This window comes from Mucor velutinosus, assembly GCF_035048745.1.
Source record: "Mucor velutinosus strain NIH1002 chromosome Unknown tig00000165, whole genome shotgun sequence".
Lineage (NCBI taxonomy): Eukaryota > Fungi > Mucoromycota > Mucoromycetes > Mucorales > Mucoraceae > Mucor > Mucor velutinosus.
Window position 1 is genome coordinate 482,823 of NW_027041913.1, and position 25,332 is coordinate 508,154.

The 25,332-nt window shown below is 39.1% G+C and overlaps 9 protein-coding genes and 1 non-coding gene across 10 annotated transcripts; 9 read left to right on the forward strand and 1 right to left on the reverse strand.

The window, feature by feature from the left end:
• Positions 1–2,070: 2,070 nt before the first annotated feature.
• On the forward strand, positions 2,071–2,144 carry ATC70_003089. Its single transcript has one exon. It is a non-coding gene; the product is annotated as a tRNA-Asn (tRNA).
• A 1,573-nt stretch (positions 2,145–3,717) lies between these two features.
• Positions 3,718–4,062, forward strand: ATC70_003090 (uncharacterized protein; the record flags this gene model as incomplete). The annotated part of the gene is made up of 1 exon (XM_064822457.1): positions 3,718–4,062. The coding sequence occupies one exon, from the start codon at positions 3,718–3,720 to the stop codon at positions 4,060–4,062; it is 345 nt and encodes a 114-aa protein (XP_064679057.1).
• Positions 4,063–4,617: 555 nt separating this feature from the next.
• Positions 4,618–7,029, forward strand: ATC70_003091 (uncharacterized protein; the record flags this gene model as incomplete). The annotated part of the gene is made up of 1 exon (XM_064822458.1): positions 4,618–7,029. The coding sequence occupies one exon, from the start codon at positions 4,618–4,620 to the stop codon at positions 7,027–7,029; it is 2,412 nt and encodes an 803-aa protein (XP_064679058.1).
• A 1,312-nt stretch (positions 7,030–8,341) lies between these two features.
• Positions 8,342–9,085, forward strand: ATC70_003092 (uncharacterized protein; the record flags this gene model as incomplete). The annotated part of the gene is made up of 2 exons (XM_064822459.1): positions 8,342–8,627; positions 8,736–9,085. The coding sequence occupies 2 exons, from the start codon at positions 8,342–8,344 to the stop codon at positions 9,083–9,085; spliced, it is 636 nt and encodes a 211-aa protein (XP_064679059.1).
• A 4,752-nt stretch (positions 9,086–13,837) lies between these two features.
• ATC70_003093 (uncharacterized protein) lies at positions 13,838–14,946 on the forward strand (the record flags this gene model as incomplete). The annotated part of the gene is made up of 2 exons (XM_064822460.1): positions 13,838–13,993; positions 14,110–14,946. The coding sequence occupies 2 exons, from the start codon at positions 13,838–13,840 to the stop codon at positions 14,944–14,946; spliced, it is 993 nt and encodes a 330-aa protein (XP_064679060.1).
• A 480-nt stretch (positions 14,947–15,426) lies between these two features.
• Positions 15,427–17,385, forward strand: ATC70_003094 (uncharacterized protein; the record flags this gene model as incomplete). Its single annotated transcript, XM_064822461.1, has 3 exons — positions 15,427–15,477; positions 16,006–16,054; positions 16,109–17,385. The coding sequence occupies 3 exons, from the start codon at positions 15,427–15,429 to the stop codon at positions 17,383–17,385; spliced, it is 1,377 nt and encodes a 458-aa protein (XP_064679061.1).
• Positions 17,386–17,710: 325 nt separating this feature from the next.
• ATC70_003095 (uncharacterized protein) lies at positions 17,711–18,391 on the forward strand (the record flags this gene model as incomplete). The annotated part of the gene is made up of 1 exon (XM_064822462.1): positions 17,711–18,391. The coding sequence occupies one exon, from the start codon at positions 17,711–17,713 to the stop codon at positions 18,389–18,391; it is 681 nt and encodes a 226-aa protein (XP_064679062.1).
• Positions 18,392–21,422: 3,031 nt separating this feature from the next.
• On the reverse strand, positions 21,423–22,254 carry ATC70_003096 (uncharacterized protein; the record flags this gene model as incomplete). The annotated part of the gene is made up of 5 exons (XM_064822463.1): positions 21,423–21,497; positions 21,557–21,639; positions 21,702–21,911; positions 21,966–22,038; positions 22,093–22,254. The coding sequence occupies 5 exons, from the start codon at positions 22,252–22,254 to the stop codon at positions 21,423–21,425; spliced, it is 603 nt and encodes a 200-aa protein (XP_064679063.1).
• Positions 22,255–22,427: 173 nt separating this feature from the next.
• On the forward strand, positions 22,428–23,614 carry ATC70_003097 (uncharacterized protein; the record flags this gene model as incomplete). The annotated part of the gene is made up of 4 exons (XM_064822464.1): positions 22,428–22,487; positions 22,544–22,651; positions 22,715–23,228; positions 23,289–23,614. 4 exons carry the CDS (start codon positions 22,428–22,430, stop codon positions 23,612–23,614), a joined length of 1,008 nt encoding a protein of 335 aa, XP_064679064.1.
• Positions 23,615–23,917: 303 nt separating this feature from the next.
• On the forward strand, positions 23,918–25,208 carry ATC70_003098 (uncharacterized protein; the record flags this gene model as incomplete). The annotated part of the gene is made up of 5 exons (XM_064822465.1): positions 23,918–24,041; positions 24,097–24,268; positions 24,332–24,510; positions 24,588–24,745; positions 24,801–25,208. 5 exons carry the CDS (start codon positions 23,918–23,920, stop codon positions 25,206–25,208), a joined length of 1,041 nt encoding a protein of 346 aa, XP_064679065.1.
• Between the last annotated feature and the right edge of the window lie 124 nt (positions 25,209–25,332).

Sequence of the window (25,332 nt, forward strand, 5' to 3'; positions counted from 1 at the left end):
ACTGTTAACTCAGAAGTTTATGCTGAAATTCTGGACTCATTCTTGCTAGACGCTATCGAGTACTATGGGCTGGACAAGAAAACGTTTAGATTCCAGCAAGATAACGCAAGACCACATACTTCTGGTCCCATTAAAAAATGGTTCACGCATCACGGACTTTCTGTGCAAAGTGCCCTTGATTGGCCCCCTCCAAAGCCCTGACCTAAACCCCATTGAACATGTCTGGCATCAACTAAAACGTCGTTTGAACAAGTACCCTACTAGGGCCACCAGCCTTTCTAATCAAGGTCCTCTAGGTGGAAAAATTAAACATAAATATGTTTTAGTATAATGATATTGGAGCAACTTCTAAGTGAGAACATTATATTGGAAATGCGTACTTCATGAAATAATCAACATTGAAGATGCTATTTTTAAGTGGGGGAATATTCATACTTTAAATCGGAAAACTTATTATAATTAAACAAAGCAAGCTACAACTGTCTAGTCTTAAAAGCAAGATTTTCCAACATGTCAAGTATCTATTGATAACTTGAAACAAGCAAGTTAATATGGTCCTTTTTGTACACTCCGATTTTTAATATGCTTGGTCAATGCATGCTTGTGTGGTGTACACATGGGAAGGTTAGACGGAGTTTCAATTTCTATGGCTCTGAATGGGGCTTCGTGGGGTTCCGAAATCTGTCGACTTATAAATTACTTGATTCTTGATAACAGCAATCCCTTCAAACTTATTTGAAACTTGTAAAGAATTCAAAGGAGAATTCAATGATACTTATATTAAGTGTTTGGTTTTGTGTCAGAAGGACTACAACTGTCTATAAAGATTAAGGTATTTGTGATGGGTAGATATGTCTGTGTTGTGCAACAACGTGGACAAGCTATGATAATTGAAGTGCATCTCAGCTATCTAAATACTGAGGTTCACCAGATGTGATAAGTGTTGTACAAGATAAATTGCTACTTTGGCATTCAGAACTTAGTATAAACAGAATAACTCTTGTCTTCATCAATAAATCTATAGGTTTTGTGTCTGATCTTATTCAAAGAAGTCTTTTCTTATTTTTATATTATCAAACATTTTTTATAAGCTACAAGTCATAATCCTTTTATTCTTTGTGCTTAACATTTGGTATACATTGTTCAACTAATATTTGATGGGGTAAATTTTGCAATGTTTGGATTGTGTGAAATACACTCACTCTGATCTGCAATCGAATATTTCGTCCTATTAACAGATATAGATCAAGGTATTTCGGATAAGAGTTTAAACAATCAATTAATGGAAGCGCAATCTTGCTTAGTTCGCTGATGTTGTCTGTTATTATAAGTAAACCTTAGCTGGTTTGAGTCGGCTTTTATTTTGGTGACACTCTATAACTTTTTCGGCACTCCTATTCGTTGAATATTTATCAATGACAGCAAAACTGTCGTGCCCAGACTTAGGTTTAAGCCGAATGTAAAGAAAGCGATTAAAAGGCGCCAGCGTATACTCGAAGGTTCTGGAAACTGATATCAGAGATTGATCTGATTATTAGTTGCTATATCAAGTACCATGTCTACTCGAAAGTTCCATTTGATTAAGTGATTTTCGATCGTAGAAGTAGTATAAATATACGTTGTCAATGCATTCAATAAACATCATCTTCCAACATAATCTCAAGATACTAGTTACACTCTAAGAATCGAAGTAATTTGTTGACTCCTACCATTGGATTAATCTATCAAGACGACAAAACTGTCAGGGTTGAAGGTATTCTGACAGTAATTTAGATCTGCAGGATATTATTGACAGGCTAAACACAAACAAGAATAAGAAGCGCAGGTTTAAACCTAGCGCGCCAGCTACCAGGAACATCAAACGGCGATTAACCTGGGTAGCGTACAACATTACACAAACTATATTGGATAAAACCAATATCCAAATATAATAGTAATAAAGACACCTTTATATCCATTCAACTAAAAGGCTATAACATCTTCCTGCAAATTCTTCCGTGTATATCTCGATCAGATCTCAAATTGCATATACCATCTCTATATATATAAGCATCTGACATCAACATAACAGCTTCCGTGGCGCAATTGGCTAGCGCGTCTGACTGTTAATCAGGAGGTTGGTGGTTCAAGCCCACCCGGGAGCGTATTTTTTGTTTTTATAAAATAAAAACGTCTCGCGCTTTTGTCAGGTTCACATAGCTTTTGTTTGTAACCTTTTAATTTAGTATAAATATCAAATCAATTTGCAAAACAATAAAGATCATCTTTTATCTCAATTCTATTCTTTTGTATACATTTGCCAAGGTCTACTCAATAACCATATCTCTATTAACGACACTTTTTTTCGATGATTGTCATGATAATCACCAAACTCCTAAAATAATACATTTTATTCTGCCGTCACATAGTAAAAAGTTAATTACAAGAGTGCCCGTAGGGAAATCAGCCATTACTGTCAGCTTGGCAGAAGCCTAACAATATTCTTGGGAAAATAAAGCATTTACGTAATCCTTTTCTCTTCCTATTCCCAAGTTTTACCTAACAATCCAAATGCCTCGAAGCTTGAGAAGTCGTTTAAACCGCTCTGATTCTTTGTATACTCCAGTCGAGCCATATACTGCAAATTTTGTCTTTCACAACTTTCCTGAACCTATTGAAGGTAAGATTCCAGTAACAACTTCCCCAACATACATGAGCCCAATTTTGGAATTAGGAGCTACCATCAACGAGAATATAGTAAGGTGTAATTGGTGTGGCCGCACTGGACACCAAAGGCGTTCGCATAAGGATTGTGGAATGAGGATACTTCGAAATACTTCTGACAGGAGAGCAACTTGTCCATGGTGCCATAGAGAAGGACATACACGCAGAAATCATCTTGACTGTGCGCTAAATCCGATCAATCAGCCATCTGAGCAACCGTCTCCAACATCGATTGTACAAAACTTTCCAAATGCCTCTCAATCTGAGGCCACAGCCGAAACTCTGGACTCAAATGTCATTGTAACAGCAGTTGTATGTCCCTTTTGTGGAATAGAAGGACACCAACGCCGATCTCATTATAATTGTGCCGAAAATCCTCTACGTACAGGTGCAATAGATTCTTTTTTGATGGCGTGAAATCCTGAAGCACCTGAGGCTAACGGAAATGATTTGGGAGGCATGAATGCTTTGTGCTCAAAATATGGAGCCTACATGTGGATTGATGAAAGAAAGCAAAGAACAACAAGAGCTTCTCCAACGTTTCAAATCTGCTGTCAAGATGGCCAGGCAATTTTGAAGCCAGTACACCATTTTCCAGAGCTTATTGTCAATCATTTGAGTGGCAATGACGATGTTAGCAAAGTGTTCAAATCGAATATTAGAACGTACAATTCTGCTCTCAGCTTCACCTCCATGAATGAAACTTTAGATCAATCAGTTGCGAATAATCAAAATGGTGCCTACGCATTCCGTATTCACGGTAGCGTCTATCATCTCATGAGCTCTGCACTTATGCCAGCAAATGATACACGCCCAAAATTTGCTCAAATATATATATTCGATGGGGAAAATGAGCTCCAAAACCGACTGAATGTTGCTGGAAACCCCAACGTTGAGAGAACCACTATGCGTCTCCTCCAAAATATGATGCACGAAGTCAATCCTTTTGTTGACTTATTTAAAGCCATGGAGAAGCTATCAGTTGAGCAACCTGGAGGAATGTAGAATATACGAATGATATTTCGCTCAGAGGATTCTCCTGATCCAAGAAGGTACAATAAACCTAGAGTTCCAGAGATTGGTGTACTATTGTTTGATGGCGACGATGAAAGCAGCAACGAACAGCCAAAAAATCGTGATATTGTTTTAAGATTGAAAGGCTCTGGTGATAACCTAACAAGGATTAATGAAACCAATCAATTCTTTGATCCTCTTCAATACGTTTTGGTGTTTCCATTTGGCGATCCTGGGTGGCACATCAAAGTGAAAAGCTTTGATCCCTCTGAAACCGAAATCGACATTGCATCTGATAGCAATAATAATGATGAGGACAAAACCATCACCAACATGCAATACTAAAGCTCAAGATTAATGGTACGACAAGGACAACAGCAAGGACTACCAAAAAATCAGCAAATTAGCCTGCATTCATTTAGAAGATTATTTCACCAATACGTCGTCGATATGTATGCAAAGATGGAACAACAGCGACTGAACTTTATTAGATTCAATCAAGATACCTTACGAGCTGCTGTTTATAGCGGCCTTCAAGATGCAATTCAGCTGAACGACCATGACATAAGCGCGATTGGAAAAAAGGTTATATTGCCTTCAACATTCATTGGTGGCCCAAGGTTCATGGCTCAACCATATCAAGACGCTATGAATTTGGTCAGAAGATTTGGCAAGCCAGATTTATTCATTACGTTTACCTGCAACCCGGCCTGGCCAGAAATAACCAGAGAATTGCTTGAGCACCAAATCGCAGCTGACAGACCAGATCTTTGTGCCAGAGTTTTTCATCTGAAGCTGAAGCTTTTCATTGAAGATGTCGTAAAAAAGTCTGTTCTGAGAAAAGTAATTGTATATATATACTCCATTGAATTTCAGAAACGGGGGCTACCTCATTTTCATATGTTGTTTATATTGCAAGACCAGGACAAGCCAACGACCACTGAACAAATCGATAGGATTGTATCCGCAGAAATGCCTGATCCTGCTTCAAACCCACTTGCCTATAAAACTGTGGCTAATAGCATGATTCACGGTCCATGCGGTCTGTTAGATCCGAATGCTCCCTGTATGGTGAACGGTAAATGTTCAAAAAATTACCCGTACCCATTCATGGACGAAACGACTATCAATCCAGAAGAATCAAGCAAAATTATATACAGAAGACGATTGATGACTGACCGTACAATTTCCAGGCATAGTGGAAGAATCACTATTGATAATCGTTGGGTTGTGCCTCATAATCTTTATTCAGTTGCTAAATACAACGCACATATCAACGTGGAGATTTGCAGCCATGTCAACTCGGTCAAATATATTTACAAATATGTATACAAGGGCCATGACAGAGCAAAGGTATATATGGGTTCATCCGCTCAAGATGATCACCCGGATGAGATAAAGTTTCTTGATGCAAGATATGTCTCGGCATCTGAAGCCTGTTGGAGAATTATGTCTTTCCCTATGCATAAGGAACACCCCTCTACACAGCGCCTGGATATCCATTTGGAGAACGATAGAAGGGTGTACTTTAACGAGAACGAAAGTTCTGACCAGGTCTTGAGTCGTACACTTCCAGAAACAACCCTGACAGCTTGGTTCAAGTACAATATCGAAAATCCTGAAGACAACGAAGCTAAGCAAACTTTGTATCCAGACTTCTGTGAAAAGTACGTTTTTCATAAACAACAGAACCCAAGAGTTTGGAGATCTAGACGTTCAGGTTTTGGTGGAGCCACTGGCAGAGTCTACGCTGTATCTCCAAAAGATATTGAAAAGTATCATTTAAGAATCCTATTGTATCGAATTCCAGGAGCAACATCCTTTACCTACATGCGAACGTACAATGGCCGCGTCTATCCGTCTTATCGGGCTACTGCCAGAGCAATGGGTCTTCTGCAAGATGACAATGAATGGAATGATACCATGTCAGAAGCAAGCACCACTATGTCACCTCAAAAAATACGGCAACTCTTCTGTATTCTGCTCTCCTTCTGCGATGTCTCTGATCCTTTTCAGCTATGGTTGAATCACAGACTGCATCTAGCCGACGACTATCTGTATCGTAGGCAACAAAAGGCAAGAGCTCTGAATCAACCTGTTCCCACTGAAATAACAGATGAGATGTATGGCCACTGCCTTCTTGATTTGAATCAAATTTTGGTTGCCAACCAATTTGATTTGAAAACTATGGATGGTTTCAAGGACGTTTTCCCTACTGTTGATACTAGGGATAATTATGCTTACCCTGAGGACTCTACCCCGCTGGAAAGGATGCATGCCACTCTGCTAATTGAAGCCTTGGAAGCTCCTGACCCAAACTCTTTGCCATTCAATCCAAGCCAATTGATAGCTTACAATGCCATTCAACGTTGCGTGTTAGCTGACGAAAACTATGATGCTGCACAGTCCAAACTGTTTTTTATTGACGAGCCTGGCGGTACTGGGAAAACTTTCATCATCAATGCTTTGTTAGATGCCGTTCGCAAACCAAATCATATTGCAATTGCAGTTGCTTCAACAGGAACGGTGACATTGCCTGGGGAAATTCCTTCAGATTTTGTGCGTATCCCAGATGAGATGTATTTCAATTCTACCAACTTGCTGGATTTGCTAGCTGCTGCGTTTCCAAATATCAGCAATAGCTCAACGATTGACCAATATTTTGCGAAACGTGTTATATTGACCCCAAAGAACCAAGATGTCTCAGTCATAAACAATCTGCTACTTGACAACTTGCCGGGAAGAAAGTTCACTTATTACAGCTATGATCAAGTCTGTGATCCTCAATTTCAAATGCAGGTGCCTCTCGAGCTTCTCAACTCCATAGAATTTGGCTCTCTGCCTCCACATGAATTGGTTTTGAGAGTTGGGTCTCCAATAATGATCTTGAGAAACTTAGATTCTTCAGCTGGATTATGCAATGGAACCAGGCTAATCGTGAAATTTTTGGGTGTTAGAATAATTGAAGCCACCATTGCCACAGGGCAAAAAGCAGGTGACGTTGTGTATATCCCAAGTATCAAGTTTATTACAGAAGCCAACGGTAGAATTCCCTTCGACTTCAGTCGCACTCAGTTTTCTGTGAGATTGGCCTTTGCCATGACTATAAACAAATCGCAGGGCCAAACATTATCTAACGTTGGATTATATCTTCCCTCTCACGTCTTCTCGCATGGTCAGTTGTACGTCGCAATGTCAAGGGTCAGTAAGCCTTCATCGATAAGAATCATGGTTGATTCTGATATTTCTGTACTGGAAAACCTACCTGGCCACTATACACACAATATAGTATACTCTGAGGTCTTTCAATAAAGTTTTTATATATTTATATCTCAAATTACATCCATTTTTTATTGTCAGGCCGTTAGTCTCATCATTTCTCAACAGATGTAAAGCTTTGTTTAACGGTGGAGTAAGCCTGCGGCAGCACGACGTTGTATACACCGCGAAGCAGTGTTGTGCAACTAGTAATTTATTATAATGAATCAGTTATAAGTTAAAAGACATTGTTTATTAGGTTTGACTGCTAACACTAATATTTGTGCTATTTGGCTTGTGTAGCAAAACAAGTAAATAATTACAACAGGATGTTCGACATTGACAAAGCGAAGTAGCTCTATGTTTTAAATCGTAGTAATATCCACCTTCTTGTCACTACATACAGTTATCTATTTTACTTTTCAACAGTAAGCAAATAAAATACATCACACTTGATGCCGCACAATTTGCATTTCATTCACAACTCAATTTGACTTGAAAATGACTCATATCAAGCGAGCACGAAGTAAAGGACCAGATCAGCGCTGCAGTGCCTTCCGTATCCAAAAAAAGGACAACCATAATACATCAAACTCTATATCTCAATCTATGAAGTACAATTACGTAACCAAACTTACGAAACCATGTACATCAACCCTTGTAAACTAAGTAGGTATCCCTCGTTCATCGATGGATATTAGTACAGAAATATTATCAAATCTCAATTCAATTCTTGTTAACCAAGGCATTATCACAGACATATAGAAAAACAAAATACTGTAGGGGAAAAACTGTCCCGTTCGTTTAAATAATCTTGACTTTTACCTAGTATATTGCCAAAACTCAGAAAACAAAGCCACCCCATACTGCGTTCGATAGAACAGCCTATAGGGATTACAGCAATATAAAAATCTTATGGCTGGACTATATTTTAATCCCAGTATAACCAGCTAAAGTGAGACGTGGCAAAAATGTTAGGTGGGTAATTCTAGATGATATAAAATGGTTGATATCTTTACTTCAAATAGACGTATTGAAGAAATCTAAAAAACTACTCGCGGTATGCTCAGGATATCTAATATCCCAGGAGCACTCTAAAAGTATAAAAGAAGCTAGTTTCTTCATGTTTTTTCTTTATTTCTTTGCTTTCTTATTTTTTTTCAAAACTTTCATTTTGCCTGCTCGTTTAACACAAGATTTGCGCAACGTTCTCCAATCTTTGCTCCAACGTGGTCTTTCGCTCTCAAAGATAAAGAATTTGTATCTAGGAGTGGGTAACTCTACTCTTACAAGGCTCAGAAAACTATATTGCCCTGACCCAGCTAGACCTCTTGGCGGAAGACCGAAAAAACTTGGTGCTAAAACTATGTCCGTAGTGTCAAGAGGACTTCGATCAGGTGCTTTAGATAATCCCGGAGCAGCGCAAGAAAGTTTAAGATTGATGGGGCATGATATGTCAATTAATGGCATCCGCAAGTCATTGAGACGAAATGGACTTAAATTTCGTAGAAAAGTAAAGACCAATTTTGTTAGCAAGACAAACAAGCGGCTTCGATTGGCGTGGGCTAAAAAGCATAAGCATCTTACTATTGCTGATTGGAGTCGTTGGGTGTTTTCGGATGAAACAAGAATAAACCTTTGGGGCTCAGATGGTAATTCTTTTTACTGGATGAATGGTGGCCGAATCATGCAGTCGTATTAAGTCAAGTCTCAGTTGCAGGGAAATGACGGTGGGGTCATGTTCTGGAGTTGCATAACAGCGGAGAGTCCTGGTTATGGTACTACCATTATTGAAGGCTCAATAAACTCGGGCTTGTATGTCGATATTTCGAAGACATCATTGAACGATACTCTTGAGCACTTTGGGAAGACACCATCTGATGTGCGATTTCAACAAGACAGAGCAACACCGCATACCTCAGGCACTACTAAGCAATGGTTTACCGACAATGGGTTTAACCTAGACGAAATTATGGATTGGCCACCCCAAAGTCCCGATCTTAATCCCATTGAACATGTCTGGCATCTCCTAAAGCTTCGTCTTAATAAGTATCCTACTAGGCCCTCTACAAAAGAAGAATTAGAGCGGCGTATTAACATTCAGTGGTAAAAAATAACAGAAAAAGAGTGCCAGAAATATATTGATAGTATGCCTGCCCGAATTAAGGCTGTCATCAAGAGCAAAGGTGGTTCAACTCACTATTAATGATTTTATAATAAAATGTACATTTTTCTATATTTATTTTTTAACCAATAAAATCATTGGATTTTAGTTTTTGAAAAAGTTATAATTATGTATAGATAGCACTACTTTCTCTCATTCAAACGATATATATTTCGACTTTGTATACAAAGAAATGACCAAAAACTTGTGCAAAAAGACAAAATTTTAAACGAACGGGACAGTTTTTCCCCCTACAGTAGTATAAAAGCATAAATCTCAAAAATCAATTAATAAAATCATCTTATACTCTACTAACATTTCAATACATATCTTAACTAAAGCTCACTAATTACTATATCTACTTCTTTTTTATACTTATACATTTGCCATTTGTAAAATCCCTTGAATTCTTTATATATTTTTTACATTACAATCAATTCAATGTATACTCTTATATATATATTTCTGTATCTCTTCCTTTTTCCTACTGTTTCTTCTGTTTATTTGTTTACTCTACTTGGATAGCTACAAACCAGGTGTTCATTTGATAGTTAGGTTTGCTTTGGCTAATTTACTATCTTTTTACATATTCTTTTATCAAACCTATACACACTACTATCAACTCGCCTGTAACATTGGGTTATAGACTATATTATTTGCTTATTATATTAATGAGTGTGTTTATGCTTTGGTAAGAACCAATCTACGCAGCGACAGCTTGCGCTACCAGATTGCCCTTGCTCATCTTATCAAAATACTGCTACCTTCATTTTAACCTCCACTCTCGCATGAAAACCCTTAATACTATCTGCGGATTTGTCTCTTATGTGAAGTTCCACATCCATATACACATAGATACTTCATATACGGGCAAGCAACATACCGGTATTTCCCCTCTTTTAGTCCTTAGTGTCCATGATACAGCAGATTTTGACTACATTTGAGCTGCGTTTTCTTGTGTTCAAGACCGTTTTAGATCGTCAGTGTGGAATTTGAGGCTTTATTGACTAAAATTCACGAAAAAAAAAGAATAAAAAAAGAATAAAGTCAACTTGATAAAGGTAGGTTTTATTATCAAACTGACAGGTGTGATGTGTCATTTCTAAACCAAATCTCCAAATGCGTAGAAACAATCAGTTCAAGCACAGATAACATCAGATCATAAATTTTGACATGAAACAGGATTTAGTTACGATCCGTATCATGGTATGCTTAGGATAATAGATCTAATCTATTATCCTATCACCCAAATCAACCCATCTAATACCTTATCCTCACATCAAATCCCTGAATGCGAACAGTATATAAACCTTCTTATTTCCAATGTAATAAGCGATATTCTTTACCTGATTAATTTCATATTCTTTTTATATATAATTTATTTCTGATAAATCAAGGTGTAAGGTAACCTGAAATATCTCTACTGGCAAGGTAGATGATCCTTCTTATATACTATAACAATGGATAAACATTCTATCAATTAAATTGACAAATAAGTCAATGTCGGAATACAAGTATAAGTCTATAGCGCCATCCATATCCGTTATGCCATCTACAGCTTATATCTTATAGTATGAATCTTATAGTACTAGCGTATCTGAAGTCTATATCTTCTTATAGTATAAATCGATATCGTACATCTAATCCAGTGTACATACAGTTTATATCTAAATCTGGTAACTGGATGAACTGTCGGAACGCAGATCATAGTGGATGTATTCCACACCATATGCCAACGTCTTAATGATGAATGCAACTGCAGCATTTTGCTTATATATCAAGGTCATGGTTTAACATTGGCATATCTGGAAGATCATCGATTTCTCAACAACAGTCATCAGCAAGTGCCCATCAACCTACAATTCAATTACACTGTTGTTTTTCTTGCAACGTTTCGTTATAGCATCATACTAATTTCAGAGTTCTAGCATCAGAAATTGGAATCGTCTTTATACTTTCAGAATTCGATTTGAGGCAAAAAACAGCAACCCATGCAATCGAAACTTGTTCAGAATCAATGATAAACAACGCAGGGGCATTTGGTACAGGAAGAAGCTGGTACCTAGTGCACTTACTGCTGTGTCTATTATATAACTTTCCCTGTATAATAAATTTAAAGAATCTCTCTTACATAGAACAGTTTAATGGATGATAGATAAAGTGCTTGCGCCTTATCTTACTTTGAATAAAAGAGGGTTTAAATTGTATTTATTTAGTTGTAGTTCTTTTATTACAATATTATATTAGGATAAATGTCAGATCAACATGGAATCTACTAGTTATAACTCTTCACCGTTTAGGTCTCTGAGCCAATCAAATCGCTTGAAAACTCCGCTGACCTAAAAATTTTTTTGCGAGGGTTTCCCCCTGTTTTGATGTGAGGCAAAATTTTAAGCGCCGATATAATAACAATATAGCCGCTGCTATCATCAAATTTCCCTCAGGTGCTAGAGCATGCCTTACTTACACCACCTAGCTTTAGATTCTGGCATTGAGACCCTCAATCATCACTAAAGTAAGTAGTGATAACCAAGTGGAGGCAGCCTATCTACCTCCTAGCCTCGGATAAAGTCTTGTTGAGCTTCAGGGATAGGCACATCCACACAACGTAAAAAAGGCATGCTTCAAAAGAAACATAGTAATAATAAAGGAAAGAAGAAAAGAACATACTACTATAGGAGTCTAGTAGTACGTAGGCAAAAAATGGATACTCACACAAAGTGAGTCAAAGAAAAGTATAACAAATACAACATCAGTGATGTTCAGAACATCTCGTTGTTGTTGCAACAAAAACGCATACATGAGCAACATGCATAGGAATAATAGTCGTATGTAAAGCAACACAAACACGCACAACTGCAAAAGCAACAGTGGTATTATAACTTTGCAATAGAACATAATGACTACTAATGTTGTTTCATATGAAGCCGCAGAGGCAACACAACCAACAAAAGAAAAAGAAAGACACAACAAAATAAACATGATAAAATGCATTATCACGAGAAAGGAAGCAGTAATACAAACGTTCAAAGAGGTTTTATATCATTACGACCAGAATAAAAAAAAAGTTACTTACCACTTACCACAGCCACGGAGAGACCAGAAGAGTATAGGGAATCGCCAGAGATAGACCAGAGAACAAGCATGCAACAAAGACAGTAGACCAGGAAAGACCATATTAGCAGCAGCAACACCAGCAGCAACGCCAGCAATAAAAACATCATTAATAACACCAGCAGCAATATCATCAGTAGCCCCAGTAGCAACACCAGTAGCAATAACACCAACTCCATAGAAAAACCAAAGAACGAGCGGCACCAGAGACTAGACAAAGATTAAAGAAGCAACCGCCAGAGATAGAGGCCAAAGAAGCAGACAGCAGAGATAGCAGAGAAGTAATGGCAGCAGCACCCACGACACAGGCAAAAAAAATTATCGAAACCCAATAAACAAATTCGATTAGTGCTGATTCTACGTCTTCCAGTGCTCGTTTATCGAATAATGTCTACTATATTCCACGTTAAAGAAGCAGTATCAAGCTCTTTTAGCAATACAAGGCAGTGTTATTAGCAGTTAGGGTATTATTATCAATCGAACGGTTTCCAAAACAGCCATGGTTTGATACTAAACGCGTTTTGCAAAAGGAAAAAAAAACGAGCGAATGGAAAAATGAGAGGGCGTTCTATCCGACGTCACAGCCAGTGGATTTGGCCTCAGTCTTCTGCCACAGCAGCTGTCGCTGCGGCACTCAAATTTTGATTTGTGCAGTGGTCATTTTTGTGTTTAAATTTGACTTGATCTGACATTCTTTAAACATTTTTGCAATCGTGAAAAAAAAATACCATCGCAACACCCACTCCCTGAGTTGTGGACTCATGTCGTCCGCAACAATAAGAAGGGCAAACAGAAGCAACAACAACAGAACGTCTCGATCATTCCTCCAGTTTTACCTGCAGATTCGAGCCAGAACGTTTCCGCAGCAAACTCAACTCCAGTACCTATTGCTATGGTACGCCCATTTATGAAAGGAGTAGAAGAGGATTCCGTCTTTATCGACTTAGCAACGGTTAAGGATCGAACGTTATTAGACAAGGCTTTGGTCAAGTTTAATGAAGAAGCGGAAAGGACAGATATGTATGAAGACTTTCTTGGTTACAGAAAACAAACTCGACAATACCTCGGCCACCACTATTTGTAATCACTACGGCCCAACTGATGTTCTCATGAGAACATCGATGTTCCCGAAAGGTGAAAAATGCTCTCATATGGGGACATCGGCGTTTCTAAAGATCTATTATAAGTTGGCCGATGTTCCCAAGTGAGCACATCCACATTCTTGTATGAGCACATCGATTTTCAGAAATTTGAAAAAAAGAATGCTCCTACCGGGGTCGAACCCACAACGTATCGGTTGTGGATCTGACGTTCTTCCCACTAAACTACTCGAATATCTTATTGAAATATATTCTTCTACTTTAATAAGTAGTTATTAGGTAATTTTAAATTGCCATTTTCTCGTGCAATTTATAATACGTTTAGTAATTTTATGAATCTTACAGATAATAAAAGTCTCTCTGTTGCCGACAATATGATAGTTTAGCTATTAAAACCATTTTATTCATGTGGAAAACTACACCTTCTCAAATGAGAACATCAATGTGCTCATGAGAACATCGATATTCCCAAAAGAGCACATCCATGTTCTGTGAGAAAATCAGTTGGGCCGTAGTGGAAACGCTGTGGCTTCCAACCTCTACAGGCCGCAAGTACCTCATCGAGAATGGAATCACCTTGGAGGATGGGACCTACCTCAAGGAGTTTCCCTCTTTTGCTGAGGATGCCAATATTGTCCGCGTAACGATGGAGAAGCTTCCCTTTCTTCCAGCTGTGGAACTGAAGAAGGAAATGACTGAACACTTCTCTTGCTTCGGAGATGTCTTGGATCATGGGATTTTCAAGACGGAGAATAGAATCTTCCAGGGGAAGAATACGCCACCCTCAACCTCACGTTATCCCATGACCCCCGAAACGAATGTATGGATCTGCATGAACCTGGATTTGAATGTAACGGAAAGCGACACTTGGAGCCTCTCAACAGAGTTATTATTTGGGATTCGCGAGTAAAGGAGGATGAACAACGCCAAACCCTGTTACAATGGGATCAGATGCCAGCTTTCTGTCGCCACTGCCAGAAGCCTGATCATTGTCGTGCAGATTGTCCAGATTATCACAAATGGGCAAATTGCTACCACTGCAACAAACCTGGCCACGTTTCGAAAAATTGTGACAGGAACAACTCAGAATCGGTTCCAGCAAAGGTCCGTGCAGTTGAAAAATCTCCTGCTAAGCCCAAGGAACGAAAGGGAGCCAAGCCCACTCCTCCAAAGAGGGCCGATTCTGAACGTCGAAGCAAACCAGTAGAAGACAAGGACCATATCATGCCAAATGCTCCTCAACCTAATGCTGGTTCACCCACCCATGAAGCTTCTCAACAACAAATCAAAATGACTGGAGACACCATTATGGAAGAGAACAACACGAATACAAAGTTGTCTGATGCTGATGCATTAAACAGTGTTTCCAAGGATGTGCGCAGATCTTATCCTGAATTTGATCCCTCAAAAGCAGCGAAGAAGTTAACCCGCCAGGAAGGTTCTTTAGATATCGGTGATGCCAGATATCAACACGCTGAAACCTCTAACCCCCACAGTAATGCCAGACGCATGTCTGGTGATGATACGGATACGATTGATAGGAATTTGACACCACCTGCACCTTCAGGTACACCACCTTCCACCAATCTTTAAATACGAATAATATCCACTATCAACCCAAAATAGCCACCCTCAATTGCCATGGCTTAATCAAATAAGAAAATCCCAAAAAAAGACAACAATTCGTTCGATATCTTCGAACACTAGAATATGACATCCTGGTGTTACAAGAAACACATGCTACAAATTCAACATCAATTGTCATACTCAATAATTATTTTAACAGCAAATCAAGTCTCTGGACACAACATTGTGGCATCATAGCCCTCAACAAACATTTAACAATTAATTTTATATCGGAAGGCATCGATAAGGGACGCTATATATTAGCTTCTGTTCATCTAACTCGCGATATACAGGAATTTACAACTATTACTCCAATTGCAACTATTCTAAACATATATGGTCGATCATCTCTTCCATCGGTTCGATCAGCCTTATATATATACAGAACTCCTTGACATAGCGATTGTTAAGGATACTATTACCAGCAAACTACACAACACTTTTATTATGGGGGACTTCAACTATCAATACAAAGATCGCAGAATAGTCGGAATACGGGTTTGTGCCCCGAAGGAATGGACGGATCTTTTAGATGACTACTACATTGACATTTTTGGTGCTGACAAAAAAATGACCTGGCATAGTGGGAGGAACTTGGCCATCTTGGATTATGTGTTTTGAAGTACGAATGCTCATCATCAAATTACTTGTATCAATCAAGAGAATCTCTCTCCAGAATGGACGGATCATGAACTATTAGGCTTCTTTTTCAAATATTAAGACAGCAATGGACGAGGACCTGGCAGCTGGAAGGCTAACCCATTTTTGGCTCGCAATCGACAGTTTCGCAAGGCATTAGCCGAATTTCTCTTGGCTAATGAAGAGCAGTTTACACTAATCAAATCCTTTTCTACTCCTTAACAACAGTGGGATTGGGTAAACGCTGAAGTCAAGGTATTCATCAAATCATATCAACTGGAGGACTTGAACTGGCGGAAGAAACAACTGCATAGGTTACTGTTGTCCAAAAGAAACAAGATGATGAGACAACAAAAGAATAGAGGGCTGGACCATGTGAATGATTAGATCAAGAATCTGCAACACTCATTGGCTGAAATTAAAACTCTCAAGGCAGGTAAATTTTGACGTAACAATGGTGAGAAGTCTGCTGGCTTTTTGAGGAGAACAGCTGTGACAAGAGAGAATCAACGTTCCATTATTACTGAAGTGAGGGACCCTGCCACTGGTGAAATCAGTCGAGTCCAACATGGCATATCTACTATCGCTACTAATTTCTACACTACTCTTTTCACTCCTGACCCAACTGATCCTATAGCTCTTGGTACCTTGATTCGATCCTTTCCCAACCACTTGAAGCTTTCAAGCGAACAACAAGAATCACTGATTTTACCTATTGACACTGCAGAACTACTGGAGGACAGCAAATGCACCCGCCGACTAAGTAGCCCTGGTCCGGATGGTTTACCATATGAGATTTTGTATCTGATCATGAAATATCCCCCTCTACATTCCTTAATCAACGTCGTGTATAATGAAGCCTTGAAAAAGGGTAGGTTCCCAAAGTCTTGGAATGAAACAGTCATGTGCTTGCTATACAAGAAAGGCAATCCTGCAGAAATGAGGAACTATCGACCATTATCCCTTGCCAGTTCTAACTATAAACTCTTCACTAGACTCCTCAATCGTCGAATCATGGAAGAGGCTTCCCCACTCATCAGTCGACATCAACTTGGCTTCCTTCCTGGACGATTCATTGCTGAAAATGGAATGATCTGCCAACTGATTATGGAAGATGCGCAGCGCAAATGGCCCTTTGCAGAACAAAATGATAGTGACCCTACCTTTAGTGAGTTCGATGTGGATATAGTAGGTCTCCTTCTTGATCAAGAGAAAGCATATGATCGCGTGAACCCGGACTACTTGAACAAAGTACTAGCGAAGTTTGGCTTTCCTCGACAAATCATTAAGTGTGTCAAGAAATTGATGGGGGACAATATGATTCGAATCAATCTCAATGGTCATATGTCAAGTGAAGTTGCCAAGCTTCGAGGCCTAAAACAGGGTGATCCCCTCTCCCCCATCCTCTACAACTTGGCATTTGAACCCATTTTACTGTCCATTATGAATGATCGTCAATTCCAAGGGTATTTGATGGGTCCTGAACGGATCAAAGTCTTGTGCTATGCGGATGACGCTTTGGTTTTCGTCCACAATCCTGGTGATCTATCTCGTATACAACTTCACATGTCGCGATACTGTGGGGCATCCAATGCCAAATTCAATTATGACAAGGTAGAGGCTTTTTCTGTTTCTGGACGAGACACATGCGATCTGTGGGAGGGCCCTCTGTCTGCTGCGAATTTCAAGCGCTTACACTTGTTGAAGATGATGAGCCACTCATTTACTTGGGCTTCCCCCTTGTGCGAAGCAGAATTTAACGTGTAAACTATGTCTCCTCGCTGGTTCCAAAGATGAAAATTGCTACACAAATTCATTCTACTCGCTCACTCTTTGTCGTGAGTAAGGCTACTGTACTGAATTCTCTCCTATTGTCAAAACTGTGGTATGTCTTGAGGGTAACTCCTCTGAACTCTTGCAGCTGCGTTCTATTATTGTAATTCAGTTCTTGAAGAAGAATATCTTTCCCATTATACCGTGGAAAGTATGGTCCCTTCCCAAAGACAAAACGGGCCTCGGGGTGCTGGACATCCAAGTGCAAGCCTCGGCTATGTATTTTCGTCGGTTGCGGCCGCTATTGGTGTATGACCAGATGACCATTGATTCCCATCCTGTCTCTTGTCTGCTCAGCTATCATATTCGCAACGTCAACAACTGTCTATACCATCACCTGCCTTTGCTATTTCCCTCTTCTCGCTCTCAGGGGTTGAATAAGCAACGAATAGGTAGTATTGACATGTTATACCGTACAGTAGATTATCTTCCTCGCTCGTTTGGAGCTGCTGCTATCAATACGGCTACGGCCATGGCACTACCACTACAAGCCACCTTCTATGTCCCTTCCTCCTCCTTGTTTGTGATTCCACTGCGAGTGAAGGAAATGCTGGTTGCTGACGTCTTCCATTACGATGCCCGTCTGAACTTTGTACATTGGAAAGACACCAGAGACCCATCATTGCTCAACTGGAAACGTACTCCTACCACCGTCTTCAAGGCACTCGCCTCTGGTAAGTTGCAGTTTCAGCCATACTTTGTGCCAGTATGTAGCCCTGCTCCCTTGAGAGATTCTACTGTGTCCTTTGCCCCTCTCGTCCGACAACTTCGACTCCAAGGCGGCCAAGCTTTGAGTTCTACAAAGGCTTTTGCCAAAATATTTCGTAAGTCTGTCCTCGCATCAGTTCTCCCCCCCCCCCTCTGGCCTTGCGTAATATCTCTGCCACCAGTTGGAAGTTTTTTTGGTCCCTATCACTTACATATATCCAATGTAATGTGATATACCGATTTATCTTGGGTTGTATTCCCCATCGTCGCCTCTTATACCGTATCATGCCCACGGTTTTCGAGTCATCCTTGTGTCCTGTATGTCTGTCTGTCGAGGATTCCCCTAGCCATCTCCTCTTTTACTGCCCCACTAAAGAGAAAATTTGGCAGGGAGTCGTTTTTGAATTTCTTTGGCCGACGACTTCAGTCCAAGATATACACAAGACTCTTCTTTCCCTGGAATTTTCTAATGTCTGGTACTGCCAACTCAAAGGAATTAAACCATACAGAATCCTCATAATTACTCTCTCGCAGCTATGGCTGGCACACATGCGTTTTATCTACGACAAGGTGCCTATTGACCACACAGCGATATTGGCCAGCATCTGAAACAATATCCGTCAAACTATTGACGAGGATCAGTGCTACTCCCTCCTGTAGTCATATATTTAGAGGAATACGTATAGTTTAGTGCCATATTATATTTATATTTATATTTTATTCCATATTACTTACCTCAATTGCACCCGCCTCTTCACACTGACCTATCACTCTTTGTGTACACGACGCAATCAATAAACAGAATATATATATATATATATATATATATATAAACATTTTTGCTAAATTCGACTATGAAAATTGTCATTGTTATACTTTACTTTCTAATGCATCTATAAAGTGTCAATGAAGGCGCATCGGATGATACTGGTTCCATTCAGCTTTCAGACCAAAAATAAGGAGCAATTTACAAAAATATGAAAATCGGTTTTCTGTGGATATGTCAAAATTTAGCATATACAAGCCTCATAGAAAGAGTTTCCAGCGATGCACTCCATCTTTAAGATCAATTTGATCTGATATGTATCATAAGAAAAGTCTTTATTTTTGAGGTGAAAAACGCGATCGTTTGATTTTCAAGAATTTCCCCTTACTAGTACACTTAAAAAATATGAGGATTTTCATAGATTTGCAATGACCCAAAAAATCTGAGATAAAGCATCAGTGAGTAAAGCGCAGTTAAGAAAAGTCGTTTGGCGCTATTCCGAGCGTTCACAACGCTCTGTGGTATGAGTTATTCATGCTTCAAAACGGCCAAGTTTAGACACAATTTGGCCTAAAAATAACGAGTAGTCTGCTGTGCTGCCAAAGAAGTAAGTAAACTATAGTCCTATCTAATGTGCCTGATGTTCTACATTATACAAAGCTTAATTTTTAAGTGATAAACGCATTTATTCTAACTCTAAGACTAAGATCTTTTTGTTTAAAAGTCGCAATTATTACAGTAATAATTGTAAAACTTGAGAGTCAATAATATTATGCAGACTTGAATCTAATGACTTGCTCGGATAAAACAAGACTCTTATCATGTCAGCAAACCACTTTTGATGGCCGGTGACAACAAAGATACCGTATCTAGCCGTAAAGTTAGACGTAAAAAAGTCTATCCGCGATGTTGAACACTCGTAATTTAGGAGAAAAAATAGCTAGCACTGGGCACGCTGAATCGGTATCAGCATGATGGAGGGAAACAAATAAGGAATCTTACCTTAAATTCGAGCTAATAGAGATTTATGATGCCTACGAATCCTGTGATGCAGTGAAATCGGGTTTAAATGGTTTTACGGAGCTACACTGCCGAAAAGGTCAATTCCCACCAAACTGTGCAAAACCAATTAACTTTTGATACAGTAGTGGCGCAGATAAGTTTTCTTTTGTGTGTCAGCATTAGTCAATGCACGCCCTGAATTTATTTTATAAACTTGAGCACCGTATGGACGTTTTTATAATGCTGTTATCAAAGAAAAACGCGCTTTTGCCACTGCAAACTTCGATTTGGGGGCTTTGATTTATCAAAGTGAGGAAATGCATTTTTTGTTTTAGCTCAGCTGTCAAACAGTAACCCATCAAGTATCGCAATGCAGTTTAAAAACCCAGTTAGGATATCATCCTATATGTCACCATCATATTTATTTCCATCATATACCATTGTATATTTCATCTTTGATAATCATTCATTTACTCGATTCATCTTTATATCTTTCATGACTTATAATCCTTATCTTCACTCATTTGATCTATCCTAACAAGTATAAATACGACCAGGTCATGTATTAATAGAACGGTACCTTTTAATTTCGCTGACTATTGGATTTTGATAAATCAAGGTAGTAAATCCGATTTTTCAGAAGAAGTATCGCAGTAGGTGCCCAAACGAGGTTTCATTTTGTGCCGCAAGGAAAGGGGGGCGGGCAAAATTCAATTAATAAAGAGGGTTGAAGACAGTTGAACAGCTTATAGCGTTGAGACATTGGGCCTTTATTAGTTTACTTTACACTTTCCTCGCTTGATTATTTAACAACCAATGTAGCGTCTGATAATCCCTTTAAATGTTTAGCATATAATGATCCTTATAAGAAGTCTTTAACATCAACATGGGGCGTGAAATTGTTGTTTTTCCTCTTGGTGAGATGCGCAGCATAGCTTAAAACTTTTGCCAAACCATAATGAAGCAAGATATCAACAAATGGTTTTGAATACAACGTTTCCCGCCATCACATCCGTTGATCTATTAGTCGTAATCACTTGCAATCAACAGGTTCTCATTCGGATGTCATGGTTCAACATTGGCTTATTTTGAAAATCATCAGTTTCTTAACAATAACCCCACCAAACCAAAATCCAATTACACTACCGTTTTTATCGCAAAATTTTGTCATAACGAAAGAGGCGAATGCGATGAGTGCCGTCGACTGACAAGATATCCAGGGCAGTTCAATGTGCTTGTCCTGATGATGTACTTAACTTGATAATCCTGATTCCTTTTGTACTAAATGCAAGCTTCAAGTCATTTATCACATACACAGCTCTTTTGAAGAGTGTGCACTGAATAGCTCAACACCATCTTTTTAATTGCTTTCTCGTACAAGCCGTTATAAATTTCTGGTTTATTTGTTGGAATGATAGTTGGATTCAAATGTAAAAACAATAAAACTTCAACTATGATGGGTATCTTATGGCATGATAAATGGCAAGATCAGGCTTCAGTTTTCTCCGTCAATGAATGTGGCAGTTATCTGTTGGACCTTGGAAATTTGGCTGATTTCGTTTGGAGTGATCTATTGAAATGATTGTTAATTTAAACTTGAACTCGAATCAATACCAAGATTCGAATTACCTTTTCCAGATTTGATAAAAGTTGCATTGCATCTTTGTATTCTTCTTTGACCAACTCCAAGGAGACTACATCAAGCTGGTCTTCTAGAAATAAGTCATTGTCAGAGTTGTCATTGATTAGCACGGTGAGTGAACTTCTAGCTTACGGCGTGTTTCAATTGTTGGCAGTTCGATCCTCAGGTGTTCAGCTTCCATACTCTCACTTTCACAAATTTCTTTCGACAGTTTAGCTAGTGCTGATGGCGCCTGAGCTCTATATTTCACCACTTTCTTTAAGTCTGTATTGAATTCCAAATCCTTCTGTCTAACTTTTTCTCTTAAATCCTCGTCCGTGGGATCGATCAAGTTTGGTTTTACTATCACCGAGAAGAATGAGATCTCAAGCATTAATACAGTATGTAAATGTTTACCTCGATTATCAATGCCGTCAGTGTCCGTAAAAGCTGAATTCTCTGCAAGATTTGTGAAAACGTTTGTAGTCCACTATGGAGCTGTTGAATGATTGATGTATTTGCCAAACCTATAAACGCAACTTACTTGTTCTAATTCGCCCTTGAGCATGTCGCGCTCTTCTAGAGAGCCAATTGTAGCTTCTTGCAATACTTGTTGGACATAATCCTGAAATTTTCTTTCGAGAGACAGGAAATCTTTTGAATCAAAGGGTACCTTTTCAAGATTGGTATTGCTGGGAGGGTCCATATTTTAGGCTAAAGACGAGTATGAAAGGCATGAATGTGGAATCTTGCCCAAATCACACTAGTCACAGTGTTCTTTATCCTATTTAGTGGCTTGTTGCACTGTTTAACTGATTTGATTCGTTTTTTTTTTTCTGACATTCGTCTTGAACTGCCATCACATTATAGAATACTAGCATGAGTTTCAGTGGCTGGAAAAAGTACATTGAGGAAGGAGATCTCGTCATTGTATACATGGTAGATATCAACCGATAATGGCAATGTGATGTTGTACTGATGAGAGACTTCGATAGACAAGAGAGAACATGACACCCGTCTTCATGAAGAAGGGCACTGTATTTCAAAATCGCTTTGGTGTTTACAAGCATGATGACATAATTGGTAAAGAGTATGGATCCAAGGTAATTGACAGCTATGGGCACACAGCAGATCAGCATTTATTGATGATGATTGTCCTATGGTAGTTGGTCTCTTCAAACTATAGGGGATTTGTCTACCTTCTTCACCCCACACCAGAGCTTTGGACACTCGTTTTACCACACCGAACACAAATTTTGTATATAGCAGACATCTCATTTATCACCACATTACTAGACATGAAGCCTGGTGTCAATGTCATTGAGTCAGGCACAGGTTCCGGGTCATTTTCACACTCTATCGCTCGTACAATCGCACCTACAGGACGACTCTATTCATTCGAATATCATCAAGACAGAGCCAATTTAGCACAAGTGGAATTCAATGAACATGGATTTGGAGATATTATCCAAATGCATCACAGAGATGTGTGTAAAGATGGGTTTCAGATGAAGGATCGAGTCAATGCTGTGTTTTTGGATTTACCAGCACCTTGGGATGCTGTCGCCTCTGCAAAGGAAGCATTCAAACAAAATCGCACTGGTAAAATTTGCTGCTTCAGTCCATGCATCGAACAAGTAGCCAGATCAGTAGCAGCATTAGATGAGCATGGATTTATTGGTAGGTTTTGCTTGATTTAACAGATGGGGAAGAGGGAGATATTGATATTACGCCTTTTAGATATCACTATGTACGAGTGTTTGATTCGTGAGCATACAGTCGCACCTATTCAAAAGGTTGATTTCTCAGTTGCCATCAAGGATGCACAAGAACGAAAAGCCAAGGGATTACCCTCCGTGGAAAGTGTGGCAATCAAGAGAAAGTTGGGCAAAGATGAACCTATTCCTACAGCAGAAGAAGTGGAGGAGGCCGCAAATTTGATGCTTGTGTCAAGAACACTGGGGGAGACAAGGGGCCATACTAGTTATTTAACATTCGCTACATTTTTACCACCTTCAGCTACTCGCATTGTGGATGAAAATGTGCCAGAGAATGATTCAAATTGATGATTTAAATGTGTATTATACGAATAAAATCAACATTTACGCTTATTACAGCATGTCTAGAGGGTGGATATTGATGGAGACGAGTATTTAAAATGGTTGTTGTATATACATGATGTGCAGACAAGATAAAATCGGCGTTACCATGACAAAAGGGGCCCTTTTCATTTGAAACGCCGGATTCGATCATAGTTCAGTGGAAGCACACTGAGAGGGCCTTTCATCTTCTCCTTTTTATTTTCTCCAGTTTCAAAACTTATCCTGGTTTCTTTCTTCTTTCACAAAAACGTTGAATCCTTAAGAGAAATGGCTAGCGCACTTACATTCAACGAAAATGATGGGTTCATTGATGGCATCTTGAGAGGTTACTACTCTAGTATTCTGAACTCGACCCAATACCTTAATTTCAGTCAGTGTGAAACACTTGAAGGTAAGGAGCATCAAGACAAAGTGATATTGTATGTAGACTAAACCAAACACTCCAGATCTTCGCCTTCAGTTGGGCGCCACTGACTATGGATCTCTTTTGCAGAACGAGCCATCCCCTATTGCCACTTCAACAATCGCAGAAAAGTTGACTCAAAGCCTTGTTGAAGAGTTTGATTACATTCGTAGCAATGCAGTCCAACCTTTGTCCAAGTTTTTGGAGTATATCACGTAAGTTTGTTGTCTTGATGCTTAAAGGGATTGCATGTGTGGGATATTCATCTATTCATCTAGTTATCAATACATGATTGATAACGTCATTCTAATCATCACTGGTACCCTTCATGAGCGTGATACTCATGAGCTCCTTGAGCGTTGCCATCCTTTGGGTGTGTTTGATACTATGCCTGCTCTTTGCGTAGCTACCACTGTTGCTGAATTATACAATACTGTCTTGGTAGAAACACCTTTAGGTAAATATGACAAAAAAAAAACTTGTGATTCTTGTGATTTAAACAAACGCGTTCAAATCTGACACACAAACTGATAGCTCCTTACTTTGCAAACTGCCTCAGCGCTCATGATTTGGATGAATTGAACATTGAAATCATCCGTAATACACTCTACAAAGCCTACCTTGAAGATTTCTACCAATTCTGTGAGTCTATTGGCGGCCCTACTGCTGAAGTTATGGGTGATATTCTCCGTGTAAGTAGTCGCTGTATTTGTGCAGGTCTTGCATACTAACCTTAAAACCATCCAGTTCGAGGCAGACCGTCGTACTATCAACATTACCATCAACTCCTTTGGCACTGAATTACCCAAGGAAGACCGCAAGAAGCTGTTTCCTACCATTGGTCGCTTATATCCTGAAGGAAATGCACGTTTAGCCATTGCCGATGAGATGGATCAAGTCAAGGCTACTTGCGAGGTTTTCCATGAATACAGATCTTTCTTTGATACCGCCACCAGCAACAAAACATTGGAGGATAAGTTTTTCGAAACTGAAGTCTTTTTGAACAGGCAAGCTTTCCAACAGCAATTCAACTATGGTGTTTTTTACGCCTACATCAAGTTGAAGGAACAGGAGATCAGAAACATCGTATGGATTGCCGAGTGTATTTCCCAAAACCAAAAGGACAGAATCAACAGTTATATCCCCATTTTGTAAAGAAACATAAAATAAACTACTACAATGCTATTCTAAATGCTGCTTTTTTTCTGTTTATTCTCTTTATTTCCAGAGTTGATATATATATACGGATGTGTAATATGACAGACTTTCAAAGTAGTGC